The following is a 25,167-nucleotide window of genomic DNA, read 5'->3' on the forward strand; positions in this document are numbered from 1 at the left end:
AGCACAAGTAAACAGATGCATTTTTCAAATGCTGGTCGTGATCGGCTTATAGCCATATCAAATGCATGTGTAATTGTATACATTATGTACCCATTGCAAAGTGTGAAAGTACCTGGATATGCTTAGGGAAATCTTTAAATGGTATTTGAGCATCCAACAAACGTTAGTGCATATTACTAAAACTGCCAAAATATTAAAGTGTCCCAATGTTTTTAAGGCAGTCATAAAAAACTTTTTATTTTGATGACAGCCGTAAAAATGTTCTTAGATCATACATTAATTTGCCCTTATATTTGATCCCTTTTCTATTTCCTCAAAACACATTCACATTAGTTCATAACAGACATACAGTATATGCACAATGCATGCACCTTTCATTTAACCCAATTCCCTATGACAAAATTTCAATACATATCTTTATTAACATATTAAATTTAGAATTCTCTGAGATACTGCTTATGCACCTCCTTCTCCAGAAGTTGTTGGTGGATTACCCATATCTACAGTGGCATGTCCTTTGCAGTTACAAAACTTATGGCAGCTGACACTGGCAATTAATTGGTGTCTGCCATGACGATAGGGAGTAAACTCCACACAGGTTTGTGCCTTGTGTTTAGCATTCAGTGTTCCCAATCTGCAAAATAGAATAGAAGGACAGTGTGTGTTAATGAACTCTGTACATCGGGGTTTTTTGGGGTGGGGGGTCGGGGTGGCATATGGAATATAGGGCTAATCCAATCACATATTTTCCTGAAGATATAGCAAATGGCTATACCTTGTATGTTTGTTTGTTTTTTGACTCTAGAATAAGCACCGGGATCCTGAGCTGAATCTGCATTCTAGCATGGGTGGTAGAAATATCTAGGCTTTGCACACATGCATGGCAGCTCCAACCTGAACTGGAAATCCACATCTGCAATTTACATAGCTAAGAGTGATCCATTAAAGCAAATTAATTACTATCAAGTGGTCTGATCTGTAGAAAGGCAAAAGCCCTCCTACCTTCATGCCGGCATCCAGCTCAGGGCCTCATGTGCTTTTTCTAGAGTAAAGCAGAGACTGTAATGTGTACTTTGGTCCTTTCTGAACAAGGCTAATATGAGTAAGACAATTAGAGAACTGAGCTGAAACGAGAGCAGCGGATACTTTCATGGAAGGTTCAAACAAGTCTTGTGGTTTAACTTACTCAGTAGTGATTGTTTCACCAATCAATCCATAGCCTTCCAGGTGCAGGACACAATTCCTGAGGTCCTCGTTGAGGGAATTAGAAAAGGTGACTTCCACAGTGCATGGTGCATTCAGCTTGGGCTGGTCTAGAATCTAGTAAAAAATTAAATTAAATTAAAAGAGCACTTATTCTTAGATCCCAATCTAAATTGTTTTGCTAACTGAACAAAAACAAAAAGGCTCAAATTATTTTCCATTCATTCTACCTCCCTATCCCTTGAACAGATCCTTCAGGAATTTGGCAGTTTTCTTGACCAGGGAGAGCTGTATGATACAGGACATTTTCATACAAAATGTCCCTACCAAAAAAAAGGAGGGAAAGTTTGAGAATAGAGAAGGGAAGAGACTACTCTGGAGATGAGCCCAAATTTCAATCTGAATACTCCTGCTACACCTCTGTAAACACCTCTGCATCTATCCTTCAGAAATTTTGCTGCTTTTTAGCTAAGGTTTCTTCTATGTTCCATTCCATCTCCATAACAATTGTCCAGAGAGAAGAGTGGGGGTTGAGTGTATCCTTATTTTGGAAACTTTCAAACCAGAACTGTTACTCTCATATAATTATTCAGCTAACCCTTAGCAGCTTTGATCCCCCAAGAAAAAGCAACTTAAGCCTATACAACAAGTAAAAAGCATGAAGCTTCAGATTTCTGAACTGAGATTTTGGATTTAGCTACAAATTTGGCAGCAGCTAAATTTGGTCTAATTCCACACCACCACCACCATTCAGGATCAAATTGAAACTTGGAGTTGGCACAGACACCTAAAATTATGTATATTAGAGAGCAAATGCTTATCAAAAATGTGGATCTTAGGAAAAATTGCATACATCATAGAAGAGATGAAGTGCATAGAAGTGTTCATGTGAACTTTAAAAAAAGTAAGCTTCTATGGAAATGGAAAGAAATAAACTAAGCTAGAAAAGCAAGAAACCCAAAATGATTCATCCATCCCTAAATCAATTAAAGATTCCAAAAAGACCATGTGCTTAAAGTACTTTCACCTCTGAAGGAAACTACAATTCAAATAATCATACCCCTAGAATTTGTCAGCACATGGGGGAAATGGAGAGTACAGGACAATTTACCAAATGAAAGGTAGGTATTAGTCACTCATAAAATTAAGCTTTAGAATGCTTTTTGAAGTGGTGTTTGAAGTCTGTGTGGGTTATATATTAGGAAACAGAAACATAGAACCATTAATTCTGTTAGCCTATTGCTGGCTTCTTGCTAGTTCACTGTAGGAGCTTTACCTTTATCTCAACAGGTAGACTGTCAATCACGATATCCCTCTCCAGCATCAAGGTTTCCTCTTTAGGCTCTGGCATTGAAACTACAGCCACTCTCATAATATTGTGATCACAAAGGTGAGATCCATAATTATCATATGGTATCACTATCAGGATTGTTTTCACTGCAAGACAAAATGTAATAAACATATTTTCAGTCTGAATTTCTATTCTAGGAAAATGTAATGTTTTGTCCTCCATTCTAGGTGCTGGCCAGAGTCATCCGCTTTTCAAAAAAATGTGTGACCAAATAAAAGCATAAATGGAAATATATTAGTACAACTGTCAATGCAATCAAAGGTTTAGCTAAATCTTCTATGCCGTGGAGTGTTTTATCACTCAAAGAAACAGCTGTAGATATTTTTTGTAGTGAGTTACTAAAGGATCACCAGTGACCTGTTTTCAAAAATGTATGTGAAGCTGAAAACTAAGTAGAGGCTGGTACATGCTTCATATAGAATGGATATGTCATACGCTGTAGCTTAAGCAAAGTTTCCTAAAAGTAAATTCTGCAATGAAGTTTCATGTATTTCAGTGAGCATAATATCACTGTGCTGGGAAAGTAACATTATTTAAATCTGGTATTTGTTGAGGAAAAGGCTAGAAGATCAAACTGGAAGAGCAAACTTATGGCCTCTTAGCAAGACATAGGATTCTTCAGATTCCCAGATTCAAGGGTGGAAAAAGAGCTCTAACTTAGGGATAGGGGTCCAAGAAACTCCCCTCTCACAACTAGCTGTTTAGAAAAGTGAGGAAAGGGTTTCCAGAAGGTGAAGAGAAGACATCCTGGCAGTGCTCCAGCCACTGCTCTCCCTATCTGAACAGCTTCAGCTGGACAACCACAAATGGTCATCTGGCTAATTTGCAGGGCATGAGGAGCAGGGAAACAGATTGTCCTGGCCACTTCCCCTTCTCTTCATTGAGGACCTGTAGTCTTCCACATACAGAGGCTTATGAGGATCCTTACTGGATAGTGCCCTTAAGGTGTTTTCAAAGAAATGCCAAAGGCATTTTTGCATTTCTGTGTCTTCTACTGCTAGACAGAATTCTACTAGTGTTTAAGCCAAGATAAGTATGGTAGCTTAGCTTGCCCTCCCTCCCCAACCACAATTGCTGTCCCTGTTGTACTCTATGAGTTACAGGAATAACTTCCACAACAGGGGTTGTTGCCTAGTTGCTCAGGTTTCCTATATGGCCTTGGATTCTCCAAGCTTTTACATGAAGAGAAGGTATCATAAATACCTTCCAGTCTTAGATGTTAGCCCTCCAACACATCAAGGCTGACAGTGATAGGGTGAACCTAATTTGTAGGTCCTTAATCTCCTTGCCTACTGTGTTGATTAAATACAGAACTGGCTTCAGTCAAAACTGTATAACTAGAAAGTAGAGTTCCTTTCTGCTTTACTTCTCTAAAGACACAATCATGTGAATGACAAAACAAAAGTCTTACAGCTCCCAGCAATTTCTCACCAGTACAGCTAGGAGTTGTAAGAGTTTTTCTACTGTCTAAACATGCACAGGAATGAATATTTACAACACAACAAATGTAACAAATTGCCATAGACAGGCTTAAAGGTCTCAAATTACCTAGATTTTACTTATCATTTGTTTTCATCTCCTGAAAAGAAACATCCTTCTCAATTGTAGTAACCTGATTTTGGAGCAAGTAAGTTCACCTGGCACTAATGCTGTAACTTTTTTTAGCAGTGATTTTCCCAGACTTTGTTGTCATGATCATATTTTAGCTTAATTTTAAACAAAAATTGAGATCAATGGAACTTTAGAAATGATAACATATGATTATATCTGGATATACCCCAGTATATGTGAGTATACATAAATGTAAAAAAAAATACCTTCTTTTGGTTCAAGTGTGACATGAATAGTGTCTTTCCAAAGCTGGTCCAATGCACATCCATTGTGCATCATTGCCTGAGCACAAAGGTTAAACTTCCTTTCTTTACTCTCATTACACAAGTTTTCAAGCACCCAGTTCATTTGAACATCTTGACCATATAAAGGACAATTAGCCATTTTAAGTTTCATTGTAATACCAGTCTCTTTCAAGCTTTTGTTTCTGTGGGATGCTATGTCTTTGTCTATCTCAGAATTTGGAGCATTGAGATATTGAGAGTTAATTTTTCTGCAGGCTTTATAAAAAGCCTTTCTCTCTTGTGCAGAACCTAGAAAAAATAATCACATCAAATGTTCATGAATAATTAAAACAATTGGCTCATTTATTGACAGATGGCTTATCTTTTTATATTTACAAACAATATTTTTTCAGTACAGCATACCTGAAGACAACAGTTATTTCTGAAAAGACTTGATTACTCTATGACTATTGTAATGTCTTTATTTAATACATTTATAACCCACCTTTTGCTGTTGTAGAGAACCTAACCAGGCTTATGAACATGGTCTGTTTGTCTTCTACTTTATTCTTACAACAATCCTGTGAGGTAGATTGGCTGAGATAGGTAGGTAGGTAGGTAGGTCACTCGTACTTCATGACTAAATGGAGACTAAAACCGAGATCTCCAAATGCCAGTACAACCTCTACCCTTCATACCACACTAGCCCCTATTTGAAATTGCTTGAATTTCAATTGTTTGAATGCTAAGTCATTTGAAAATCCAATCACTTGCATTTCTATGTTTGGAGTTGTTTGCTGTTCAGTGAAGAACTGTCTTAATTACAATGTTTGGTTTTTGGTTCAGTATGATTGTATGTACTGGTCACCTTGTACTTGTGTTTTTAGTTTGTTTGATTTAACTATAACATTCCATTGAAAAATGCAGTACAATATTATTGAACGTATATTCATAAATGATTTTTTAAAAAATTTCCATTATCAACATTTCAATTTCTGCTATTCCCAATAGAATAAATTGGCCATTACCCAACTCGTGCTTATAAGCATCAGTGATATCTTCACGTAGATCACTCCCAACACTCTTGGTGCTGATACACTGCCCAGAAGTCCCGCTATCACAGTGAAGCTTTGTCTTCTTGCCTTTGCCTTGAGAAATCCAAGCAGTACTCCTTGCATTTAGCATACAAAATACACGGTGGCCTTCAGAGTCAGTATCTACATCTCCATCTCTAATGCTTTTGACCCAAATAGGACCACTGCACACTGACCCTAAGTTAAACCAAGACAAACATGCTCTTTAATAACAGTCTGCATAAAGAATACCACAGTGCTTAACTATATTATACATAATGGCTACCACCATTTTAAATTGAGAATTCACATTTATCTTAACAACGTACTCATCAGTTCAAAGAATTCAGATTCCTTTTTATTCCACTGTGAAAGCCCTTACATATTCTGACAGCACAGGAAATCATGATTAACTTTTGAATCCATTAACCATTAGGAACCCATTAACATGAGAGTCCATAGCACTTCACTTGCCACACCTTAGTTTTTGCTATATTCTGATTGGTAGCTAACAAGTGATACAGGCTTGTGACATATTACAAGTCTCCTTGGTAATTCCTTTTTTTTTTCTTTTCCCCCAGAAACATTCATCCAAAATTTTAGGTATGGAGTGGGAATTTTATGTACTCAAAATGATCCTCCCGGTTGTACAAAGCTGTACAAAGCAGAGAGGAGGGGCAGATAAGGAATCTACCTTTTGAAGCTCTGCCATGCTCTTTCTGAATGTAAACAGGCTATTGTGCACAAAATAAGCTGCCAACCTGATAGAACATGCATCAAAATAAGCATAAGGACTTGCCAAAGCAATCTCACAGCATTGCACAGTTCAGAGGAAGATACACATTCACACCTGTCATGCACATGGAAATAATAGCCAGACCTCTTCTATCAGCCCACCAGTTATTATTTTCAGGTTACAAATCACACACACACAACATCTTATTGCACTTCACTATCTCTGGATTGGGCAAGAGACTTCATTTACCTTTGCTAGTCTCGACAGGTGTTGGATCCAGAAATTGCCAATCACCCCCAGATTGATTAATGTCTTTTTCAGCCATCCAAGATTCATTCCAACAATGATATATCCTGCAGCATGTAAAACAAGTAGAGAGAGCATAAGGCTGTTATGGGATACAAACCACTTTTTCAGCCCCAGAAAAATAATTTGTAATTTATGATAAAAATCCAGCGTTGGATGGAATGCTAAGGTAAAGATAAAAAGGACTTTTCATACTGCAAAAGATACCGGGTTGGATCCAGAATACCTATGAGCAGAATTCTCTTGAAGAGATGCCTTGCTAGAAGAAGAGGGAAACCATTTTTGTAGGTTGTTTCTTCTGAACTGAATGAAAAGCTGCTCCAGAGGGTTAGAGGATTTCCAAACAGCTTGGGAGAAGTCAGGAATTGCACAGAGAAAGGAGATTCAGTGAAAATCAATTACTGGAGGAATGTAAATTTCCCCTCCATTTACTTCTCAGACCTTAAATTGGCACACATTTCCCCTCCATTTACTTCCCAGCCATTTAATGTGTGTACATTTCTGTGCTTTGTTTTAGAATTGTTAGGGAACCACAGTAACCACAGCCATAATTGTTCAGCAAAGGAGCCACAAAAAGGGGAAAGAGCGAATATTCTCTATTCTGGACTTGCTGGGAACTTTGGGGAAGTACTGAAAGGTGGAAAGCACTGAGAATACCAGCTGAACCATTAACATTGTGAAGATTGCATCATTAAGGGGAAAATACCCCCTTTTTTGCTGTCCCCTCCCCACATACTTCATGAGTGCTTTTCAACTGACAACTCAGGAAGTGGTCCCTGGCTACTGTGCACCAATATATGAAGGCTCACAATTGCCTGGAGTGTTTAGTACACTACTATTCTGCTCCCTTTGCGAGCTGAAACAGACACGGAAACTGGCCAGGCAAAAAACAACACGTGAAAGACCAAGGCATGAGCAAGGTTGCACAAGACTGACAAAAAATAACACTAACTTTAAAAGTTATGAATATAGCTGTGCAATTTTCAGGGGGTATTTTTTTAAAAAATACAACCCGATTTTGCTGCTTTGAAAATAAAGAGGTGGGGATAAAGAGTAAATGAAAACTGTAGCTACTGGGGCAGGGAGGAGGAGATAAGATGCTTTTTGCCAGGATGGATATCAGAATAAGTGCTGCATATGGTAACCCCTGGGTATGACATTTGCATGTGGTTTAATATGATGTATGAACGTACCTCCTCTTTTCTTCGCTCATATCTAGTAATCTGTCTGCTGGACATAAACTGCTTTAATTTCATCCTTGAAAATATCAAATAAAAGTCAAAACACCTTGCTGATTGCACACTTACCACATATGTTCTTTGCCATTTAAGGTTTTGCCTGTATAGTCAAAAATCTCCTGGACACTGAGAGGGTCAGCTGCATACACAGGACAATAAAAGCCAGTGACAACTCTGCCTGGAATTCCGAAACACCTCAAAACTGTAATGAGATGAAACACCCCAACATGTAAAGAAATGTTCATACATGTGGACAATTCAACTGTGTGGAGGCAGGAGGGCAGACTTCCATCTCACAGAAGGCATGGTTATAATTCTTGGAAGAAGCATGTAACTATTTGCAAAAAAAATTCATGTCAAGTCAAGCTATATAGACTTTGATGAGCAGATAGGTCTTTTGCCTGAGGGGAGCATACCTTCTTTCCTGAACAATCAAAGTGTATGCATTGCTTATAAGGAAAGCCTAATTCATCTAAATTTGGAAGAACAAATTGAGATGGAACTTGGAACAAGTTGAACAAATTGATCAAGTTCATTTTTAACAAGAGGGAACTGCAACAAAACATTATAGCATTTCCTGGCGAAGAAGCAGAAGCATTCTTCAGATCCTGAATAGACATGTCTTCCTCCAAGATTCTATAAAGCTGGCTTGAGAATTAGGAGGTGTAGGACTTTTTCTGTCTAAACATGAAGAGGATTGTGCCCTAAATTGTAAGGCTCTCAAGCAGACAAATTCAATTTCTTCCTTCCCATGGTGTCACTCAGTGTCCTATTTTTCTTTTCCTAATTGACATGCCCAGGGGGGTCTCCTGTGGACCACTGAGCATTATAAGTTCTCTCTGGACTGCTTTGTAATATTTCATCTCCCTTTGGACGTATGAAAAAGTATTCAACTCCTGCATATTTTGGGTTAATCTGAGCATGCTAATAGCAATGCCTTGTTTCCTAGTTGCCCCATTTTAGCTGCAATTCAACTGGCACTGTACTAAGTACCCTATTAAAGAGAATAAATTTTTACGTTACCACATTGGTTCTGTTAGGAAAAAAACAAATGATTTTTAAGAGAAATGTGCAGCAACATGTTTGTGAAGTGATTTTAAGATATTATTACTATTCTATGTTATTATAATAAAGATTTTTTTACAATCTGATTTCTATATATTTATTTGACAATCTAACCAGCAGTATTTAATGCCAACAGACATGGTTTTCAAACACCAGGGACATGCAGCTTTCTCAATATGCTCTTGCAAAATATGCATAGCGGATATTTCTTTATTAATCTACTGTAGTCTCACAAAATGCCAAATCATATCATTTCTGATTTGCTATTTGAAAGCCTGTTTTCCAACCTGCATTTCTTTATTTACTGTTTAATTATTTTCCATCCTGCCTTTCTACTAAAAATGGTGGTCACAGCAGCTAACAATAAAATCCATATTAAAAGCATATCTTAATTAAAACATAGCATAAACATTAAAAATTCAATTAAATAGGGAGGACCAGCTGATTAAAGATACTTTCAACAATGGACAGTTTATATGCCAAAGGACTGCAATTATAATGCATATGTCAGGATGGGATTTATATACAGTCCATTTCCACCCAAAACCTAATGACTTAAGCCAAAGGTGGGGGATATGATGTTCTCCAGATGTTGTTAGACTGCAATTCTCATTACCTCCAGCCAGCACCGTCAGTGATGAAGAATGGTGGGAGCTGCAATTGAACCACATCTGGAAGGTCACACATTCCTTTCCCACAGTCTGACAGGTTTTGAGTGCAAATGAATTATGTCTACAAGTGCTTCTTCAGCAAAATTTGCTTCCACTAGCATGCTTTCTGATAGCAAGCTACCCAAAATAACCATGGCATTTCAAATATGTTCTTGTATACATGATGGGGAGCACAATGTACTACAAATTGAAACCTGCACAAATTCTGTTCCATGTCTTTCACATAGTAACAGGTATCTTTTATTCCGTCTGTTCATTCATAGCTTGAATTTTCCCTACGCTTTGGAATAATATGCATTTTTCCTACACTTTATGGAACTTTCAGTGGTAAACAAAGCTTTGCACATCTTTTCTCTATTCTACATGCAATGCATGAGCAAAGCACACAGAAATTGCCATGAAGCAGAGACTGCAGAAAGACTTTTGATATATAAAACTTTGGTTTGATTTGGTTTAAATATTAAATATAGCATATTTTCCAATTACTCTCTTACACCCAGTTTCATTCCATTTTTTTTTTCATTTTATTTTGAAGGAAGTCACATAGCACAGATGATGTCCATTCACTTCAAAATCCATATGCTGAATTCACAGAAATCCAGAATCATATAACTTTATTTCAGAATTCTCTGACATCCCAAGAAACTGCAAGTAGAGCTACTCTCCTAAATTTGAAATCTGATTAAGCTACTTCCTTTTCTCTTAAAAATGCTGCTTTTTCTTTAAATTATGCTTCTTGGGTTTGGTTACTGAATTTTTATTTATGTTTTGTAAAGAGCATGAAGAGAGGCTTTAAAGCATGGGCAAGTGGGACCAAATTACATTTTGGAGAAGCTTCCCTGGGCTGCAACCCAGCAGTGGGTAGGCTGATGGCAAAAGGAGTGGGGACAAAAATATGGCCATCTGATGAGTCCTGCAAGGCTGGATTCAGGCCTTGGGCCCATACCCCTGCTTTAAAGTACTGTATTTGACTACACCTGTCTGCACGTAGATTATCTCCTGAGTCTGCTTCCTAAGGGAACATTTCAGACCAGATTTAGGGGACAGAGAGAGGAAAGGAATAGGATATTCTTTGTGCAAATGGAAGTCCATTCACACACTCATGGATGATGCCCATTGTTTTCCCCTAAACATTATTTCCATTTTCACACAATTCCTTCAACCAAAGTTGCAAGATGTTCCTACTTCCCAACTCCATCATCTTAAAATAATGTTGGGTTTTGAAGTTACAGATTGACACTGTGAAAGCAAATTAGTCTCTTAGAAACATTGTCTACCTTCCTTACCTGTACACAGTACAGAAGCAAAAGTTGCACAATCTCCATATTTGATGGGTTTACATCTGCTCTGATACCACTGCCGAAGGATAGGGACACTTCCATTCCATGTTAAAGGACTGAGTCCCTGCAGGAGGTTATTATTGGATGGAAGCTTCAGGATGCTTTTCTTCTTATGACAACCAATCTGAAAACAATGAGGTACTGATGTTAAGCATTCGCTGCTACATCTTCATTTTGCATCATTCTTTAATCACTGATCATTCCCATCATGAAAACAACAATGCAATGTGGCCACCATGTGCCTGGATACATTGCCTTCTATCTGGAAAGGCACCTGTAAATATTATAGATTATTTTAATACGAATTTCCTTCCATTTTATAGGCATACATTTTTCCAAAGAAGCCATTGTCATTTTCATGCATGAGAAGGTGGACAAACAATCTGCAAACTGTTTTATGTGAGTAAGGGACCAATCCTAAGAGTGAGGGGCCCAAACAAAGAAGTACTCTGATCGTGTTGGATCCAATGTACCCAAAGCTCTACAGGGTATTGCTGACAGAGTAGGAAAAAACAACTAACTTTCAGTATCAGGTTGGAATGTCATTCCAGTAGTTCTATTATGAGCTCACTAGAAATGTAAACAAGACTGGACTGTTCCTGTTATTGTGCACACTGACAGTCTTGTGATGTCCCAGCCAAAGCTGATCATCAGAGAAAGAGGGGAAATCAATGCCAAGGACTGATTTAAGGGAATGTACCTGTGTGGTTTACTTATGAAAAATGTTCTGCTTTTGGTGAAAAGGAAGGAACCAAATTCAGTTCCATTAATCATATAATAAAGCTTTACCATATTGTTCAACACCCTGCTGATATACAAGGGGTCATTTCGACAGGAACAGTCCATGGCAGGATCACGCAGGAAGTTTGTACTTGTATCCAGCATTTTCAGACAGATGTCCAGAATACCATCTTGGAACTAAACACAGGGAAATATGAATATTCATCCTGAAGCACATGAAACAAATACTAGAAAACCAATTTTCTTTTTGCAACAGAGAACAAGAGTGCAAGAAGAAATATAAAGGGATTGCCTGGGAAAAGCAAGGCAGGTAATGAAGCACACACCAAGAAGGTAAGCAAAGCAATTCAATGGCCTTAAAGTGTCACAGTTAGACAGCTGAATTGGGCCATCTCGCCACTTGACTTTTCCAGTCAAAACAGGTTTGGTACGTTTGTAAAATATAAACATGTTAAGTTTATATTCTAGCAATCAAGCAAGATGTCTTGTGTTTGTTATATCTTAGAAATATGAAACTACTTCAATAAGTTAGGGCACATTCCTGCACATAACTACTCAGCCAAGTTAGGTGGGGAATGCTGGGAGTAGAAGGGCTTTTTTCTGTCTGACTGTGCCAGTGTCAAATGTAAACTAGTTGACATTTTTACAAAGTCCAGGACACATTTAAGATGCAGTCTTAGGGTCTGTGGAGAGCAATACAGGGTCCATATTGTCAGCATTTCTCCATCAAGGCCATAGAGACAATCCAATCTTGGAAAAGAGATACCTGAATGGAAGTGTTTAGCATGTCCCTTGAAGCACCAAAGAAAAAAACATGGTAGCTTTGTCATCTGAGGTTGGAGCTCAGTACCCAGGTAAAGAAACACATGAGAACAAGGAGAACATGACAGGACAGGAAGATGCTAAAGATATTCTTGATTCTGAAGCATTCTAGCTTCTGCCACTCGACTTGCTAAAAACGCATCAGAGATGCAAAGATAAATTCTTTCACTTTTTTCTCACTGTGCCAGCAGAATACATTGGATGTTCTGAATTATATGACACTGGACCACTCCTTTGGTAAACATCAGTTTAAGCACTATCTCATTGTTTTGTTTCTTTAGTTTTAGGATACTGAAGAAAGAGAAGTGTTGCCCTTAACTGAAAAAAACAAGACAACCAAAAATGAACAAACAAAAAGCCTCCTGTGGAATAATAAAGGCAAATTAATGGTAACTTTTTTCTGTCTGGAATTTTAAATCCATTAAATGCATGTATGACAAAACTACCATTCAAACACACTTACTATGAAGGAAGTTTCATTGAATCAATGGAGTATATGTATAAATAAATATGCTCATGATTAAGTTACCTGTCTCAACAATCACACAGAACTGATGATGCAATTCCAAAGGTATCGACTAAAAAGTAAGGCCAATTAAACACAGTGGACTTGCTTCAGAATAATTAAGCATAAGACTACACTGTGTTTTATAGCAGATTTCACTGAAATTTGGCAGTAATACTTTTTACAAGTGTCTGCTTGATCTGCGTATTCTGAGAATTACAGAGTTACTGGACAGTATTAGTATTTTTCTTGGATCTGAACTTGAGAATTAACTCCTCTGCTTCAGTTTCTAGACATGGAACTAATTTATAGGCTAGCATCCCAATCTTATTCATGTTTGCTTACAAGTATGACTAAGTTCAATGGCTCCTAGAGCATTCTCTGTGATTCTCTGAACATTAAGATGAGAATAAGTCCCAATGAGTCAGTGGGACATACTACAGTGTAATTATGTGTACAATTGTCATTTTGCCCATATAACACTGGAAGCAGTCCTAATAATTAGGTCTTGGAATTGGATGCATAACTCTGAACAATGTATGCAAAGCTTTTCCTAGAATAGTAAAAGCTATGATTTTGTTCATGCACAGATACTTTGAAATGCTTCATGAAAAGCTGAGAAGAAATAGTAGGACTGGACCTCAACTTCATTTCCCACCACTCCACAACATAGGCAAAGCCAAAGGGAGAGAGGAAGCCAAATACCAACAATGCCAGCATAATTTAGCTTAGGACTCTTTCTCCCAGTCGCTGAGCCACAGGAGAGGCAACTTTTTAGAAAAGTAAAAATGTGCAAAAACTAGAAAAGAGAGAAGGTGACCCCCAGGGAAAGAGGATGTGGCCATCTGGGGAAAAAGTGACCCCATATGTGCCAGATTTGATCTATACGGCTGAGCTTTAATATGCCCACTTTAAAAAGGAAACAGAAAGGCAATTGGACTGGCCTCCTATTTTCTGAACATATAACAACAGTGGGTCTCTGCCTCCTTTCCCCTTTTAGCTTCTATTTTCCTTTGGCTGCACCAACCACTGGCATGCAGATCTCAAGAGTTTTTCTGGAATGGATTTCATCTATAATGCCCTGAATGGCTCGGGACCAGGATACCTGAAAGAACGTCTCCTTTCTTATATACCCTCACACCCCTTAAGATCTCTGGGAGAGGCCGTGCTCTAGGAATCCTCCTTGAAGAAGGAGGGCGCCCAGATGATGGAATGTGCTCCCCGGAGAAGTTCGCCTGGCACCAAGTTTATATTCTTTTGAATAAAACTGTTTAATTCAAGTGTTATTTTAAAAATTAGTATCTAAATGTTTTAACAGTCACTTGTGGTTTAATTTATTTTACTGGTTATATGTTATACTTATTATACTGGATATACTTATCCAGTCATATACTTATTATACTGGATTGTTTTATCGTATTTTGATTTTAATGTTCGTAAGCCATCCTGAGATACTATGCATAAGGGATGGCATATAAAAGTTTTAAATAAATACATAAATAAATAAATCTAGCTTTTCATGGCAACCACTTTACTTTTGGTCTGCTTCTTCTGGACAATGTTTGGTCAAGTGCACAGTGACACTGATTCATTTGCTAATGCAAATCACATGATACATAATGTTGCAGTTACCTGTCCAAAGTGCCATGGGTGAGCTGTTATGTGTTCAGGAAGACCTTGGAATATAATCCCATGCTCATTTAGAACATATTCTTCTCTCTGATCTTGGCTGTCTAAATACACAGGGTCATCTAAAGAAGTAATATAGACAAGGTCATTAAGAAAACAGTAGGACTGATCCAATATCAAGGACAGAATTTTGATGTAATTAATAGCACCTTAAACATAGTACTTTTCAGTGGAGACAAGTCACAAATCCAACTGTGAGTTATGGAAGGGTGAAATGCTTGAGCAAAATGGATGCATGGGTGAAACACCACTTCCAAGTTGCTTTTAATTTATATTCCACAAAATGGAGAGTTTACCCATGAATCAGTGGCTATGGAAATGTTAGCAAGTGAAGTTTCTTCTTTACATTGCTGGTTTAAAGAAATACCATTTAAGGAATAGATTTATGAAAGAGACAGAGAGAGAGAGAGACAGAGAGAGGTCTGTGTTTCCGAGTAAACTTCTCATAGACTCATGTAAGAGTTAGGAAGGGCCTATAAGGCCATCAAGTCCAACTCCTTGCTCAGTGTAAGTTAAATATCCCTGACAGATGGATGTCCAACATCTGCTTGAATGCTTCCACTGTGGGAGAGCCCACAACCTCCCTAGATAATTGCTTCCATTGCTGGAACACTCAGGAAGCCTTTTATGATGTCCAGCTAAAATCTGGTTTCCTGTAATTTGAGCCCACTATTCTATAAAAACTTGAGAGTGTACTTTCTATTCAAATATGCAATGTCCTGATGCCTACCTACTTACTGATGCCTGCCTATAGATTCAATTGATTTCTGATTCAATTGATTGAAATGAAGATGCATCTTAACTCCATACAAATGCTTAACTTAGACATAAATACTAATAAACTATGTGTGTCTGTAAGCATTCAGCTGTACCATCCTACTGTGCAAGTTCCATATTGATTCATACCAGAACACCAGGGGTTGAAGAGAACATAAAAATCTCCCAGATTTTGGGAGTTTGTGTGATCACATGACACCAGACACATATTCAGACTGTAGCAGCCGACACAAGCATTGGCAGGTGGAAACATGTTGACACGGAGGCACTTTGCATCATGGGATTTGAAGGAAGCATTCCAGTGACATTGATCTGGACATCCACCTAGTGGAAAGATGCTCTTTGTTCCAAGCGATTCACAAGGCTTGGGACCTATTCAAGAAAGTTTAAAAACAATGAATAATTAAGTGCAATTAAGTTTTTTACAATGGAAAGAGTATGAAAGTAACTAAGATGGCTTCCAAGGAAGAAATTGATTTATTGGTAACAAATAATAAGGAATACTTAACATTTTTGCAAAGGATTGCTATGCATAAGTTCTGCTTTGTTTGTTGTCTCTATTGGCAATTTCCCCATATGTTCAATGATGCTGCCAGACCACTCCCATTTCATTGAGAGTGAGCCACTGAACTCCGAAAAAGGTTATTGTGAGTCAACAAGCAGAGGTTCAAGCAGAACATGACCATACATGCATTTTTTCTAATGTTAAAACACCTATTTATGTGCAAGCAGGGTTAGAGGACAGTCCAGTCATGGAACACTGGATACCCTCAATGAAAACAATATTTTTGCATGGTCAGTGTATCCTGTTTATAGAAACAGCTGCATAGCTTCTGTAAATAATGCTGTTTAATCACTATGCTTAATTTTGGTTTTTGGTTTTTTATGTGAGGTTGATCATTCATATTAGCATAATGAATAATGAAGGTTCTTAACTTCCGTGGGCTATTTTTAAGGGAGGGTAGAATATAAATACAATAAGTATATAAATGCAGAGAAAATAAATTATGAATTGGCTGAAAGATCTTCCATTTGTATGAGAAACTGGAGGCATGCAACTATGTTAAACAACATATTTTAGTTTAAAATTTCTGATTGCTATACTATTCAATAGAAGGGAAAGGCCTCTGGTGACTTTATGGATCATGTGCCCATCATCTGTGAGAATTACCTGTCTCCACTGTGAATGTGATCTTGTCCTTCTCATCATTCCATTCCCGGTTTTGGAAATGCACATAAAACCCAAAGGTTTGTCCTCGCCTAACAATGAGTTTCTGGTCACTAAAGAACTGTGTGTTGTGGTTGGTGCAATTCTGAGCACAGTTTAAGTCTACACTTTCCACTCTGAGGGCTGTAGAAAAACAAAATTATTAAAAACCAATTAATTCATTAGTTTAACATTTAAAAATGTATTTTGCCATGCTTAGAGTAGATCCAGTGAAGGCAATGAGATGTCTATTAGTCATGACTAAGTTGCTTCATTAGTTTCGGTGAGTGTATTCAAAGCACAACTAGATTTACATTCAACCCATAGTGTTTTAGGCCCCACAAGGCTTTTCTGCTTTACCTGCAACATACAAATGTGTCTGTCCTCTCAGGAATTTATGTATACTGCAATATATTAAATGTTGGCAGAGGACACAGAGCACTGCACTGTTTTAAGAGATAACAGGATCACCTCTTCCCAGAGGAATTCCTTTATCCAAAGCATACAATTTATATTAGCAGCAATCTGCAAACTACACAAACATAGAACCAGCTTCATCCCACTGAGTTCCTATAGCTATTGGCAGATTTAAGTTTTGTGCCTATGTTTCTCTTCCATCCTGTCCTGAAAACTCTTTGATCATAGTTATGCAATATCTAAAAAAGAAAGATGGTAAGAGACAGAGATTCATATTTTCACACTCATCAGTCACAGAGCTTAACCTGCTTTGATTTTCTTCTACTAATTCTCCATAATGTCAGGTTTGCAGCTCTTTCAATCCAAACCGACTGATTAAATCTCTCCTGTAACAGCTCGGCATGAGACTTAAGACGTTCTGCTGAAATCACATGTGGAATTAATATAAAGGACGTATCCAAATTGTAGGTTAATCATCAGATTTACATGCATAGTTTCATAGGTAAAGTCCTCATTTGTCATGCACTGCAGGAGATTGGCCAACTCAAATCATATGGATGTGCCACCAGCCTCTTAATAATACTGATTTAATGCGGAATGTATTAAATACTGTATGTAACTCTTAACTCTGGTTTCATTCATTGAAAATAATACTTTAAAAGGGGACAAAACCATCCACACTAGGTAGAAATGCAGGGCAGCATTCAGAACTGCCACCGAAGCCCTGCTCATTTCCCTGTGTGCACAGGAGGAATTATCACTTCCAACAGTGATCCCAGAAAAGAGCAGAAACACACATTTCTGAAGTGGGTCACCAAGCTCCACTGTTCTGCTCCAATCTGGAAAACAGCATTTTCCCCATTTCCAATTACTGCAAGATCTGCCAAGTTCCCATTGCATTCATGGTGGATTCTACTAGCACATGGGCCTTGTTGGAACCTGTCCATAGACCATTGCCTATCATCATCTTATTATTTAGATCTCTCCATCACTGACTGCACTGTTTATTAGCTACTGCCAAATTTAGTCCTGTCTAGCCTTCCCTGGAATTCCAGGTAACATGCTGAGATATGTCTTTTACTGCTTATTTTAGCACCTTGGCTCTCATTAAACTTTTCCTTCCACCATCAGTTTAATTGTATTATGCTCTTAAGCATTGTTCAAAGCAATTTTACAATCCCTACTCCTCTGTGCTTCACGGACTTCCTAGATAACAGGTTCCTCATAGAAGCAACACATACAGAATAAGTAAATCACAGATTGTTTTTTTCTTAGAACAAGATATGCAACTTTCATGATGATAACGTGAATACCAAATCTCAGACCAGGGCTGTTCAGGTCCAATCAGTCCAGGTAATCTCCAAAAGTGAAGCTGTTTCTTCCAGTTGTTTACATGGTTTGCTCATGTTAGGCTTTCTGACTTGTGTCTTCAAGAGTCAGAACTCAACAATAAATACTAAACTTTGGGCTACATCTAGAAAGAGACACACATTTGCATTGCCATTTGATTCTGGGGATGCATCCTTCTCCATACTTTCTAGAACTTCCCACAATGGTGAAAGGAGCAGGCCAGACAGAGGCAATCAGAAACAAAAGACAGACATCAAGCATCTGTTCTTCTAGGAAGGTATATCAGATATATTCACACATAACAGGCTCTGTAAGCCGTCCTGAGCCACTCAGCAGAGAGGATGGGATATAAATGTTTTAATAAATAAATAAAACAACAGGAGTGAATATCACCATTGTTTCTTTCCCATTTCCCGGGGCACCCAGTTAGCTGGAACAAAAAGGATCATAAGTATGGCTCTGTCTAGAAATTCTTAAGTCTCTGCCATTTACCCTGAGAAGCTGCCGCAAAAACAATATGCTGTAATATACATCCAACTGCTCTGCAAATACTGCACCCACAAAGCAGAATGTAAGCTTATGTGGCAATATTATTATCATAAAGGAAATACTTAGCATTAAAAAATATTAATGCTGAAAGCTCAGAAGTGCTTACCTTCCATTGCAAGTGGATATTCAGCAAGCTCAGATGTTCTGCAGCAAGGCTTCCAATCTGCACCAAAGTTTTGTTTGAAGTCTCCTGACTCAGCCAAATTCACTTTCTCCCAGTGGCATTTATACTCCCAATAAAATAATACCAAGCCTATCATACAAGCAAAGCCAAAATGGCTTAGGGTGAGGTTTTATTCAAGGGCCAACTGAAGCTCATAAAATGAGCCAGAAATGTATTTTAAAGCCCTGGAACTGAGAAGCCAGTGCTTCAGTGCTGAGGTGACAGAAGAATTGTTTGCTTCCATATCATGGCATTTGTGGCTGCCCAGATGCCAGGTCGCCTTAAATAATGTGTTTGCAGAAATTTATGAGATAATTAAAATACTAAGAAGGCTGAAATTCACATCATTTTATATGTTTGCATCACACAATACCATGAAAATCATTAAAATCCTTTTTGAACATTGCAATTATTTCTTTCATCTTATTTTCTACAGAAGAATTAACAAAGCAAAGTGTTGTTACCAGCATGGAGTGAAACATGACAGATTCTTTGTATGACTTTTGGTCCACCATGAATGGATTTTTCAGCAGCCATTCTTTCATTTTTTTTTCCTTAGGTTTTTTTAACCATAGATGTTTAATTTTACTGTGATTCAATGAAAAAATAAATTTGGGTATATGCTATCTGTTCATATATAAATGGTTTTTAAATTATTTCAGTGATTGATATCTGTGAACTGCCCAGGCAGTTTTGACTATATTTTAAAATATGAATACATGTTCTTCCCCTGGGTAAATGTTAAAAAGTTCAAATAATCCTTGCATTATTATCTGCAAACAAAGAAACAATTTATACATTACAAGCCAGACTTGTGAAACAAACCACTGACTTTTTATCCATGGTTTATTTAGTACTATGTGAAAACCAAGAACTCCCACTGACAAATCATAGCTGTAATTCATGGATAGAAGGTCTCAAATTTGTTTAATTATTCCTATTTGCAGCAGTGATCTGCCAGCATTTAGAACAGAGGTGGGCAACTTTTCATTTCCCCACCATGCCCATAAGGCTGATGGGATGTCAAAACATCTGGAGGGCCATGAATTGTCCATCTCTGGTTTATAAAAATACTGTTCATAAACATTAAGCCCAGGTTGTCCCAGGAGTCTGACTCTGTGATCTAGGCAAATGTACACTCATGGGGAATTTAGGCAACTACTCTGAAATGTAGGTTTTCCTCTAACATGCCTCCCCACAAAAAAGAAAGAAAAGAAAAAAAGAAAAGAAAGGAGACACACCCTTTTCCTCTAGTCTGATACTTGAGTTCTTGAAATGTTCCTGCTTCCAAATCTCATTTCAGCCTGATAGCCTATGGACATCTATGTGGGATGAAGCCACATTGAATGCAGTGACACTTACAGTACTGCCAACTGAGGTTTTTCCATGCAGTTGCCCCCTTTATTCACAGAATTGTGTGAAATATCCATTAAGAAGAAAAAGATAGACTAGTCAATCGGTGCCTTTAATCATTAGCAGTAGGCACCCCATCTGGAAGCACCCTCACTTCTGGGAAAATTCAACAATGCTACTGTTAAGTTCTCCCAGGCAATGCAGGATGCAAACCTGTTTGTGATCTCTACAAGTATGAGGGGTTATATGAATGTTCTTTGGTTCAACAACATTCCCTGCACATTAAAACAAGAAAGGAAACATAGCTTTCCAGGATAAATACTCTGTTCTTCTCATGGCTAATTAACAGGGTAGACACTTGATAAATAAAATAAATCCCTGGTAATTTTCTGCACTCAAGCTGGCTGTCAACATTCAGCTTTAAGGAGTTGTGAAGACACACTGTATCCTTTGAGAACCAGCTCTGCATTGAGGTTGGCTTGCTTGTCCGATAAGGCAGGACTGCTCAGCATGGGCAAGTTCCCAGCTTTGGACAGCCATGATCTGTCCCTGTGCAACATCAAGTCTTCCCTTTGCCAGTGTTTGCTGAGTTTCCCAGCTGCTGCATCCCCATTTTGCTCTCTAATCTTTGATCAAAGATAGCAGTTAGGATTCCTTTGCACCTCACTCACCTAAACAGCATGCAGTAAAATCCCTGCTGCTATCACAGTTCAATGATAGTAACAGGATTCTTCCAGGGGCAGTGCTTGGAGGCCAAACTCTGCCCCTTCAACGAATCCAAGGAGGTGTTATGAGCCAGAGGGAGGTGTCTACAGGCCAGAGTTTCCATATGCCTGGTCTTTCTGAATGGCAGTAAGTTCAACCTTTTCTTTTCACCTTGCAGATTTGTAAATAAACGTATCTCAGAACCCCATGCAAGTCTTCCTTTTGATCTGTTGGCAGGGCAGCTCAGGATTGCCCCAGAACTGTCTGCTGATTGGGTAACCAGGAATGCTAAATACTACTTAAAAGAGAAAAAAAATCATGACAAAGAAATGAATCTGCCTCTCATAGCTCTCAAGTCTGGACATTACTCAGGAAGATCCTTTGATGTTATATGTTTACATCATAAAACAAGAAAAAGCTAATAATATAGTTATAGACCAATACTTGCCTTCTCCTTTTTTATTTGCCCATTAAAACTCATATTAAATGAAAACTAAGAGAAGGTACGTGAGACCTACTAACCATCATAAACTTTTCTCTCCCTATAGATCACCTTTGATATAAGGAAGAAGACTCACCAAGTCCTCTAAAAAATGGGTCCTTCCCACAAAATGTTTATTATTTATAAGATCTGGAAAATGTTTGGCCATTGTATCCCATGCTCATAGATTTAAGGAAAGACACAGCTCAGAATAATTGCAAACTCATTGATGTAATTAGCAATGAGCTGAATGGCTTTTCAAAAGGAAATTGCAGTTGAGGTGGGTGGCACTAAGGCAGATTAAAACACATCCCCCAAACCACACTGATGGAAGATAAACCCTCCTCTATCCCCCTTCAATTGTGAGCCAGAGGTTCAGGAGCCTCTGCTGAATGGAACAAGCTATGGGGTGGGAGAGAGAGAGCGGGTTTTCTCAAAATGAGCAGAGGTGCCTTCTGCAGGCAGAACTCTTGCTGTTATGGTGGAAAAGCAGAACCTAGATGGCCATAAACCTGCCTCAAAGCCTTTTTGGCCTCAGTTGATGAATTGGGTATCTTTGCCTGACATTCTACCACATTGCAACTTCCCTTTTTTTCAAAAAGAATTTGAGATATGACTAGAGAACTGTGGTTTGGCTATAGAATAGAAGCACCAGAAGAGGAAAAATCTCATTTGCACATCCCAATGTGTACATACAACAGATATCTCAGAACCATTAACTGTTAGTCTAAGCACACTTACACAGAAGTAAATTCTATGGAAATCAATGAGATTTATCACTTCCAGATGAATGGGTTTAAGATGAAGATGCTTGCATGAAAGAAAGTCTGCTTAGGACTGCATACTTAGACACACATTTCTTCAAGTGGTAATCTCATTAGACACAGTGTACTATAAACTTTTCAGGCATCAGAATCCTAATTTGCAATAATGAAACAGTTGGTCAATTGTATATAAATAACTAGCAGTCATTATTTGCCTAAATCTCATTAACGTTTAATCAAACAAAACATTTCACTACTTAAGCAAACAGTCCTGGTGTCTCTTCATTAAGTAAGAATGACTCTTTCAGAATAACAATGCCACCAGCCTATTAGATGCAATTTATTCCTTAATAATTGCTGACAGAAATACTAATAATTCTAGACACATACACTCTTGGCAACAAAATCTGGTTTCACTACATGACATTAGCTGATCCCAAATTCTACCATTACCCCAAATATATATCTTGCCTGCCTCCCCTGTATTAATAATGTTATAGATTTCATTCTTTGTCTCACAACTAGAGAGAGCTTTGGATCACCAGTGAGTGGAGTCATCCTAGAAAACCTACGGGGAAGTAGTGTTGCTGCTGTCCCTGGTTTTATTTATTTAATATATTCATGTGCCAGTTACCATATTGTAAAACTACCTGTAAGTAGGTTTTACGTAAGAAGATTCCAGAAGAATTGCTGAATCACAGAGGCATTGATTCCAGAAAATTCACAAGCAGGCCTTGATGGCAACAAGCTGCCAGTCTTATTGTGCCCCACCATCTGGCATCTAAGGGTATATTGTGCCTGATCATGGAGGTTTCACTTAACTGTTATGACTATTTTGTTTGTTGGTTGGTTTAGCCACAAAGTCGTGCCCAACCCATCACAGCCCCATAGGCAACATTCCTCCAGGCTCTCCTGTCTTCCACTGTCCCTCAGAGTCCACCCAAGCTCACACCCACTTCCCCAGTGACGTCATCTAGCCACCTCATCCTCTGCTGTCCCCTTCTCCTTTTGCCGTCAAGTGTTCCCAGCAACAGGGTCTTCTCCAGTGAGTTGTTCTTTCTCATTGGCCAAATATTGGCCAAAGTATTTGAGTTTCATCTTCAATATCTGGCCTTCTAAAGAGCAGTCAGGATTGATTTGTGAGCCGTCCTGAGGCTTTCGTGACAGGACAGCATATAAATAAATAAATACATACATACATACATACATAATTTCCTTTAAGATTTACTGGTTTGATCTCTTTGCAGTTCAAGGGGCTCTCAGGAGGTTATAACCATTACCCAATTTCAATTAATAAACTAATCCTTCATGAATTTGTCTAATTTGTTGCACAAAGCATCTAACCTTGAAACCGTCATCACATCTGGTTATATACTCCATAGTTGTGAGTTACCTGAAGTACATTTTTCTTGTCCTGTATGTCTTATCATTTGCTTCCTTGAGAAATCCCAAATATACATAATTTATTCTCTCCATATTGTTCATAATTTTACAAAATGTTGTTTATTGCACTCTCTTTTATTCCTAAGTATATGGTCCAATGCGAGATGTCATCTTAATTGCTTTTCTACCAGTTTTGGAGCCACTAGCATGCACACACGCACACACACGTGTGTGGAAATCTGTTTCAAGGACATTTTGATTCATTAGATACCACATTCAGCTCTATTGGTTGAATTTACCACCCATTGTGTTGCAAGAGGATCTAAAAACATAACATTTAGATGTTGTGAGGTAATTTCAGTTGCTCTGGATGGTTAAGCTTCATAAATTACTAAAACACAGGCAAATAATTAAAAACACACTTGGAAATAAAGTGCTTACCAACCTAAATGTTGTTTAGAATTTAAAAAAACCTGAAACAATTGTTTTTCTCTAAGGTGGTTAGTGAATCCTCCATAGCCCAAGTAAATTTCACTGTGGGAGTTGGGAGTCAATGTGAAGTCATTTGATATATTTCTAAAGCAGGGTTCTTATGTGTAGTGAATGAAGTTGTGGCCCCATTTGGCACTGCTGGCTCCAGGATTTTGGAGGCCACTGGGAATGGCATCATTCATGGGCCCCTCTATCATGGAAGAAGTATGACACACAATTCTCTTGGTTTGCACCTGGAAGTTCTGTGGAAAGTGGAAATGGTAGCATTGCTGGGGTGGTGGAGCTTCTGCTTCCCTTAGTTCCTAGGTAAACACCCACTGTTGCCATTCTTTGGAGTCAACCCTGTTATTTAATCCAATCTAAAGAACATTGTCTCTTTTTCCTGGTCTGTGGCAAGAGAGAATGCTCCTTATAAAATACAAGGCATTAAAGCAGTGTCTTGCAGACAGATTATTAACCTGGCTATCATAAAATCTAAGTAAGAAAAAAAAACAGGGACAGTTCCTTCAGGAGTATTTCATGAGGCCTGAATATAGACAGAGACAGGTTCCAATTCAAAATCTGCAAACTACAACAGCAATCCTATATCACTTGGAACTTGCAGCTTGGATAAAATCACCCACGACACTAAACAAACCTACTGTGAAATGAAAAATGAATCAGAGAGAATGCTCTGAGAAATATGAGAAATATGACATCTTTTTTTACCAATATTGAAAGCTGATTATCTATAGGGCACAGCATTTTCAGGAACTATCTACAAGATACATGAACATGTGTCAGTGTTCCAAAACCTTAAAAAAAATATATATGGGAGAGGGCGATTTAGAGCAGAAAAGTGAAGGATGGAATGTCTGCTTGACTCTCTTCCCTATTCATTATTTCCCCACTGCAAATCATTCCCTTCCTGAGCAAGGTTTCAGATATGAGCTTGTGAAGTTAAAAAATGCT

At 38.1% G+C, this 25,167-nt stretch overlaps 1 protein-coding gene across 1 annotated transcript in view; it reads right to left on the minus strand.

Annotated features, from left to right (window-relative positions):
* Positions 1-456: 456 nt before the first annotated feature.
* The window catches only part of LOC123021516 (protein-glutamine gamma-glutamyltransferase 5-like), a 39,032-nt gene continuing 14,321 nt past the window's right edge, over positions 457-25,167 (minus strand). Inside the window, exons 2-12 of the mRNA XM_044426275.1 lie at positions 16,524-16,703; positions 14,519-14,637; positions 11,608-11,736; positions 10,765-10,942; positions 7,812-7,944; positions 6,448-6,551; positions 5,418-5,660; positions 4,372-4,698; positions 2,480-2,640; positions 1,187-1,320; positions 457-634 (exon numbers count right to left, since the gene is read on the minus strand). Coding sequence (XP_044282210.1) covers positions 457-634; positions 1,187-1,320; positions 2,480-2,640; positions 4,372-4,698; positions 5,418-5,660; positions 6,448-6,551; positions 7,812-7,944; positions 10,765-10,942; positions 11,608-11,736; positions 14,519-14,637; positions 16,524-16,703 — 1,886 coding nt within the window. The remainder of the gene's footprint in view (positions 635-1,186; positions 1,321-2,479; positions 2,641-4,371; positions 4,699-5,417; positions 5,661-6,447; positions 6,552-7,811; positions 7,945-10,764; positions 10,943-11,607; positions 11,737-14,518; positions 14,638-16,523; positions 16,704-25,167) is intronic.

The sequence above is a fragment of the Varanus komodoensis genome, unplaced genomic scaffold (genome assembly GCF_004798865.1).
Source record: "Varanus komodoensis strain SLA01 unplaced genomic scaffold, ASM479886v1 scaffold17, whole genome shotgun sequence".
Taxonomy (NCBI): domain Eukaryota; kingdom Metazoa; phylum Chordata; class Lepidosauria; order Squamata; family Varanidae; genus Varanus; species Varanus komodoensis.